This window comes from Nicotiana attenuata, chromosome 1 (assembly GCF_001879085.1).
Source record: "Nicotiana attenuata strain UT chromosome 1, NIATTr2, whole genome shotgun sequence".
NCBI lineage: Eukaryota > Viridiplantae > Streptophyta > Magnoliopsida > Solanales > Solanaceae > Nicotiana > Nicotiana attenuata.
In genome coordinates, this window is record NC_031989.1 from 6854421 (window position 1) to 6861802 (window position 7382).

The window sequence follows — 7382 nt, forward strand, 5'->3', positions numbered from 1 at the left end:
CTCCAAGCTGTAAAAGCCATAAAAGATGTTGGTGTCAAACCATCAGTTTGCTCTGTATAGTTCCTGAATCCTCCCGCCCTCTCATGTATTGCAGACACTATTTTTAGCAACTTTCTATATATATATTTCTAGTTGGGTGGGTCCTACCCTCCAATTATGTGAATCAGATCACTATCAACAACCACTTGTAGTACTTTTTCTTTAATTTCCTTTTGGGAAAATTTGCTATCTTTATTGTACATGATAACTTAATGAGGAAACTCTGCATTCTGATAACTTAATGATAGCGTTTAAGAGGACATTATTGCACTCTTTTAATCCCATTTTGATATATGCTAAAGCTCTTTTAATTGAACACCTTTTAAAGACCAGTGCAACTGCTACTGTGATGATGGAAAAAACCTCATTTAAAATAGATAGAAGAGCTATTTTCTTCAAGATTTTTAATCCTACAGTCAAGAGTGAACTGGTAATATTCTTCTTCTTTTCAGAAAAAGTAATTCTTATAAGTGAGCGACCTAAGAATGTATTTTAAAGAACATTTTTGCAAAATATTTTCTGTCATACCAAACAAACACATCTAATGTTACTCTTTTGACTCTCACAATTTGCAGAGAATACCAGCCCATTTTCTAAGGCATATTTCAGAAGATTCACCTGATAAAGCAACTCTGAGGTGTCTTTCTGGAGGCATTTGGAATGTAAAATTACACATTGATGAAGATGGCTTGCTTATACACCAAGGTTGGGAGAAATTCCACAAAGATAACCATATAGAAGATGGGGAGTTTCTCGTGTTTAGGTACGACCGGGCTCTACAATTTACAGTAAGAATTTTCAACAAAAATGGACTGGAAAGAGAAGCGAAGTCAACAACCATGGACAAAAATCAAAAAGCTGATACGTTCAAGAACCAGAAAAGGCCACCAAAATACCCTTACAACCCTAAACAGACTCATGTGGACGTTGAAAATGGCACAGGTATGGTGATTTAATTTGTAATTTTATGCATTATTACAGCCTAATAAGTTGAATTAATTCAATGTGCTATGTTGTGTTTTCTTCAGAACATGAAACTCCAAGAAAAAAAGTTGCAGTTGAGAAAGCTAAGGTCCTTCTCACTCCAGATATTCCTCAATTTGTGAAATGTTTGAAAAGCTACAATGTGAACAAGTCCTGTTTCATAGTAAGTACTTTCTAAAACTAATTTAATTCCATGCTTTATTGATTTTTGTGACCAGTAAGTAAACAATACGAAATATATAACATATACCCCTGTCGTTCATCAAAGTTTTAAATATTGTTTAAATATATCCCTCGTTATACTTTCTGTTCACATATACTCCTACTGCCCATCAAAGATTTAAATATAACCCATATTTTAACGGACATGACACGTGGTAGACTCTAATCAAATTTTCTAATTCAGAAACAAAAAAACCCCAACCAGACTAAAAGGTTTTAAGAGGGAAATGGGGTGGAAATGACACCAGGTAGCCACTTTTAAGCATGCTGTTTAAAATATATCCACGGTTTACAATGTATTTAAAGATTAGCCTATTTCGCGCAAACTTCAGGACACGACGTCCTAGAGTTTAAAACTCATATCCTAAAGTTCGAAAATTGTGTCAAGAAGTTCAAATCTTATGTCCTAAATTTTAAATTATTAGTAGTTCAGAAATTCAGGACACTTAGTCATGAAATTCAAATTAGCAGCTCAAAAATTCAGCACACTAAGTCCGAATTTCCAAATTCAGGATATTTAGTCCTGAAGTTTGGGTGAATTGGCTAATCCTTAAATACACTGTAAATTGTAGATATATTTTAAATAACGGGCTTAAAAGTGGCTGTTGCTGCACTTCGCCCGGAAACGAGTCGGTCAGTCATGAGTTTTAGTCTGTTTTTTTTTTTTTGTCTACGGGTTGGGAAATTTTATTAGAGGCTGCCACGTGTTGTGTCCGTTAAAATAGGGTATATTTCAAACTTTTAAAGTATGATAGATTTAAACAATATTTGATAATAGATGGTTATATCCGACCCTTTTCCGTATGTTTTATTAACCAAGTTATTCTAATGCAGTATGTTCCGAAGTCCTTCTGTGAACAACTTTCAGAATCAGCCAATAAGACAACAGTTATCCTCAGTAATTCAGAGGGAAAAAAGTGGAAAGTGAATTTTGTATTACAAAAAGGATACCATGCTTTTTGTGGAGGTTGGAAACAGTTTGTGAAAGATAACAAACTTAAGGAAGGAGATGTCTGTGTTTTTCAGCTTGTCAATACAAATGAACTGAAGGTCTCCGTTTTCGACAATCCTCCTGAATATTTGTTGAAACTTGCTGTATAAAGATGTGCAAGAATGTAAATATTAATTTGATGCAAATGTTTTGGGATCTGAACTCTGTAGCTGCTTAACATTGACTATCTTGTTCTCATTTCCTTTTTATGTTCATGAGTTCTTTAACTTCTTACAATTCAGTAATTTTGTATGTACAATCATCAGAGATCTGGTAATGTTGATTTTATTTCTGGAAATGATGCATAAAATGTAGAAAAATTAACCTAAATAGCCGCCCGCCCAACCACTTAAATTAAAAATAACTAGTAGGTGTAATATATATATATATATATATATATATATATATACCGACCGGAAAAAGTAAAGTGTGAATCCAGCCGGCTATTTATGTAAAGATCTAAACTTTACCAGAGAGCATATTCACTTACAACTTGTTTGGATGGTTGTTCCGTATCGTTTTATAATGTATCGTATCGTATTGTATTGTATTGTACTGTATCGTTTGATAAATACAATGTTTGAATAGATTGTGTCATTTGCCATCGTTTCATGATATCACGCACCAACAATATGAAGAATAAACTTGCAATATTATAAAGAACAATTATGATACAGGGTAAAATTATTATATAAAAAGGTAGGATAAATGATAAAATAAAATTATTTAATAATAATGAAGGGTAAGATTTAGAGAAAAAAACAAGGTAAAGACACGACCACACCAAATCGATCGTTACATAAAGTGGCACATTTCGTCGTTATGTAACGACGAATTTAACGATACGATACAATAAAATTTAAGTAACAATCAAAACAAATATCGTATTTAAAGTAACAATACGATATAATACAATGGGTAACAACCATCCAAACAAGCTGTTAGAGTTCTCTGGTGCAAAAACCAATTAATATATTACTACTGTCTCATATAGCCAGTAGTTGATGTAGCATATAGTCATTGGTTCAACTAAATCCAGCATTTAATATACGAAGTGTAGGTATGTGAATATGAAAATCACTATAGTTTCAAGAAATATTAGATTTTGAACCCAGAATTTCAAAAGTGTAACGGGTTCAAGGGTAAAACCTGAATGCTAAACCCATCAAATTTAAATTCTGATCGTCAAGCGATATAGCCAACAAAACTACTCCGGAACTGAGGCTCAGTTGATTGATTGAATAAGAATGCAAACCATTTGCTTTATAATTTCACAAATTATGTACCAGCAACCATAGGAGAATAAAATGAGGAGGTTGAAAAGCAATCCTGTCACTAAATGATGAAATCCAGAAAGCATATGTATGAAATCTGGACCATAATCTGTCAAGTTAATTTCATTATTCCCTCCGGTCCACAATAGGTGACCAATCTGCTTTTTTATTTTGATCCAAAATAAGTGTCCATTTATATAATCAAGAAAAAATTCAATTTGTTTTTTCAAAATTACCCTTAAGGGTAATTTAATCACACTAATTAATGGGTGTGTCAAAAGCAAATTGGTCACTTATTATGTACCGTAGGGAGTACTAAATAAGCAAATTTTATCAATCCCTATTGAAGCTATAGTCAAAGCTACACAATCCCATTAAAAGGTGCATTTTAATCATTGTCACCTTAAAGTTCACCCACCAAAATTAAAAACTGACAGAGGAAATGGTGAGAAAGAGTAGTAACACTAGCATTCCTAGAGATGATAGCCCTTGCTTTTACAAGGTTATTTTCGATCCTCACGTTGAAGAACTGGTAAAGTTGGATCCTTTATTTAATACAGAGTACTTGCTATTAAATCTTCTTTTTGTTTTACATATATCACTTGATTTTAAGAGATCTGGTTGCTTATTTAAATCTTGTTTAAGTTCAAAATCTCATAAATTTGAGAGATGAGAAGTTTTATTTATTTATTTCAGATCTACAAATCTTATTCGTAAACTTAAGCTGTTAGAGAGTAAATACTTTCCTTTATTTATATTATCCATGCAATGTGCTCCTCACGTGCTTGTTACGCATGTGGGAAATGTCTTTGTTGACGTGTGGAGGTGAAACTTGAATTAAACTTAAATTGCTATGACTAAACACTTTTATTTATTGATTTTAAATTTAGCATGTAGAAATATATTAATTTAGATCTACCACGTGCGATCTAATTGTTTCTCTAGGATGAAGTGCGTGCAAATTTTTTTTATACGTGGCGATATATGAAACTCAAACTCAAGATCAGCTCCGTTTGATTTGATATAAATAAATTGTATGAACTATTTCATTTAAGAACTTAAAATCTTGTTCAAATTTAAAACCTCATAAATTTGAGAGCTAGAATACTTTTATTTATTTATTTTAGATCTATAAACTTTATTCATAGATTTAAGTTGTTAGAGAGTAAACACTTTTGTTTATTTATTTTAGATCCATACGACGTGCTTCTCACGGTGCTTGTTTGATCTTACTCATGGATTACACATGTAAAAATATCTTAGTTGAAGGATGGTGTTGGAACTTGAATTCAACTTATTTGCTATGAGTAAACACTTTTATTTGTAAATTAAAATGTATGAATCATTTCATCTAAAAACTTAAAAATGCCAGAACATGATTTTTTTCTTCTCTTTCCCCTGTGTTGTAGAGAATTCCACCAGAATTTGTGAAGCATATAACAAATGAAGCAACAGAAACAACAATTCTAAAAGGACCATCTGGCAAATATTGGAACATGAAATTAAGAGAGGATGAAGAAGGGCTGTTCTTGAGTGCAGGTGGATGGAAGAAATTTGCAAGAGAGCAACAATTGGAGGAGGGTGATTTCCTACTTTTTCAATATGATGGGAACATCACATTCCATGTACGCATTTTCAATAAGAATGGATTAGAGAGATGATTCATAAGTCCAAGTTCCCTGTGGTGAAAGAAAGAAAAAAGAAATTGTGGACTGAATTTATAAGGCTTTCTCCTAGTTTTTCCTTGTTCTTTAATATTATATAAGAATTACATGTTTGGATATGGTTTTTGAAGACATGTTTCTAGCAGCATTTGTGTTAATCAACATAAGCAATTCCCTTATATTTTTATTGAGTTGGTGTAAATACAGGGGCCAGATTTATTGGGTGGTTTACGGGGCACATGAACGCAGGATCTTTTAGCTAAATAGGTATTTTATGTATGTATTTTTTAAAATTAGTCTAATATTATCTGTTGGCACCCATGCTCCACAAAAACTGAATGGTGCACCTGATTCAATATTGAATTATTTACCCAACGGAATATGGATTAGTTATAATATATGCATAACTTTTGTATTATATATGTATAATTATCGGGATAATACATAATTACCCCCTAAGATTGTTTCACTTTACCAGTTGTACCCTTATACTTTGTGAGAGTCGTATGACCCCCGTTAGAAGTGTAATAAGTACCACATTTCCAAGTCATCCCCAGTTTCAAAAGAAGAAGTGCAAATCACGCGCCAATCTTTGCGTGCCACGTGTCAAATTCCTTTTGTTTTTAATTTTTTTCAGTTTACCTTTTTATTTGTCTTTTTAATCTTATTTTATTCTTTTTCTTTTGGATTTTTTTTTGAGAAACTGGAGATTTTATTGAAAATATACTAAAGTTGTTCCATACTTACGATTGCCAAGTTCGGCTAACATCCTACAAACATTGTCTACAACAAATTTTAAAGAAGTTTCTCTGTCTTTGTCTGCCAATACCTTGGTGTCAACAAGAGAAGGAGGAACTGCCAGATAGACTAGATGATCCATGTTAGACTGATTGATTGCCTTCTTAGCTAGTAAGTGGGCTTCTTCATTTCCTTCCCTGAAGTTATGCATAATCCTTGGCTTCCCCATTCCGGTCAGTAATAACCTGCAGTCATAAATTAAGGCATCGTAAGTAGGACATCCATGCTTCAAGTATTTTATTACCTAGTTGAGTCAATTTTCACTTCCAGTGGTATGAGATTCATTTGCATAGCCACTTGGAGACCTTGTCTGAGTGCCAGGAATTTTGCATGCAAAGGAGAAATAGCTTTGGAATAATCATGGTAGCCAACTACCCAGTCACCTTTACAATTCCTTACTACACCTCCTATTCCACAACACAATTTGTTGACATTGAAGGCAACATCGGTATTTAACTTGTACCATCCAGCAGGTGGTTTATACCATCGAATATGTATAGGAATTTTCTTAGTGGGATTACTTTCTCTGTCAGTCATGAACTTATATTCCACAGCATGATTAATAGCAGTCATAGAGTAGCACTGTCTGTGTTATTTTGATTGTTACGATTTCTGTTCATCCAAAAATTCCAGATAACAAATGGAAAAAGATCCCTCCTAGTCAATATTTTATTAACATTAGTCGTGGGGCTCATGTCTCTAACTGTAATAAGCCAGTGCTTATTATTAGATATTTGGTGATCTACTGCAATACCTAACTTGTTCCAAACATTACGTGCCGCATAACAATATAGAACTATATGAGTAATGGTTTCTTCAGCTCTTCTACTTACTGGACATACTACGTTTATGTTCATTCCAAGGTAGTTTAGATAAGAATGACAAGGGAGCCTATCGTGATAACATAGCCATAAAAGGAACTTAATTTTGTTCGGGGAATGAAGTTTCCAAATCCATATAAAATCTTTCTCTGTATTACTAAAGCCATCGATGAGTTTGTAGCAGGAGTTGGTAGTAAACACACCACTACTAGTAATATCCCAAATTGGAGTGTCATAGGCTTTGGGATTGAGTGGATGAATAACTAGGTTGATGTTGTCATAAATATTGGGGGGTAAAACAAATGAAATCTTAGAGAGGTCCCGGTCGTTGTCCGTGCACAAGTCTTTAATAGTCAAATTGAGATGTTTAGAGGCCCCTCTATAGTGCTTCTAAGGCTATGAATATTTGGGATCCATCTGGCATTCCACACATTGAGTGTAGAATTTTTATGAGTGATCCAAAGCGTTCCCAAATTACAGTAGTACTACCCTTTGATTATGCCTCGCTATATAAATGAAGGACTGGACTTAGGTTTACCAGATGCATAGCTACTAATAAGAAGTTGAGACCACAAGGCATTGGGAGAAT

At 33.5% G+C, this 7382-nt stretch overlaps 2 protein-coding genes across 2 annotated transcripts; both read left to right on the forward strand.

The window, feature by feature from the left end:
• On the forward strand, positions 231-2486 carry LOC109239916 (B3 domain-containing protein Os11g0197600-like). The gene is made up of 4 exons (XM_019406518.1): positions 231-469; positions 615-981; positions 1068-1186; positions 2080-2486. Exons 1-4 carry the CDS (start codon positions 281-283, stop codon positions 2344-2346), a joined length of 942 nt encoding a protein of 313 aa, XP_019262063.1. The 5' UTR covers positions 231-280; the 3' UTR covers positions 2347-2486.
• LOC109232668 (B3 domain-containing protein Os01g0723500-like) lies at positions 3953-5171 on the forward strand. The gene is made up of 2 exons (XM_019398423.1): positions 3953-4042; positions 4920-5171. The coding sequence occupies exons 1-2, from the start codon at positions 3953-3955 to the stop codon at positions 5169-5171; spliced, it is 342 nt and encodes a 113-aa protein (XP_019253968.1).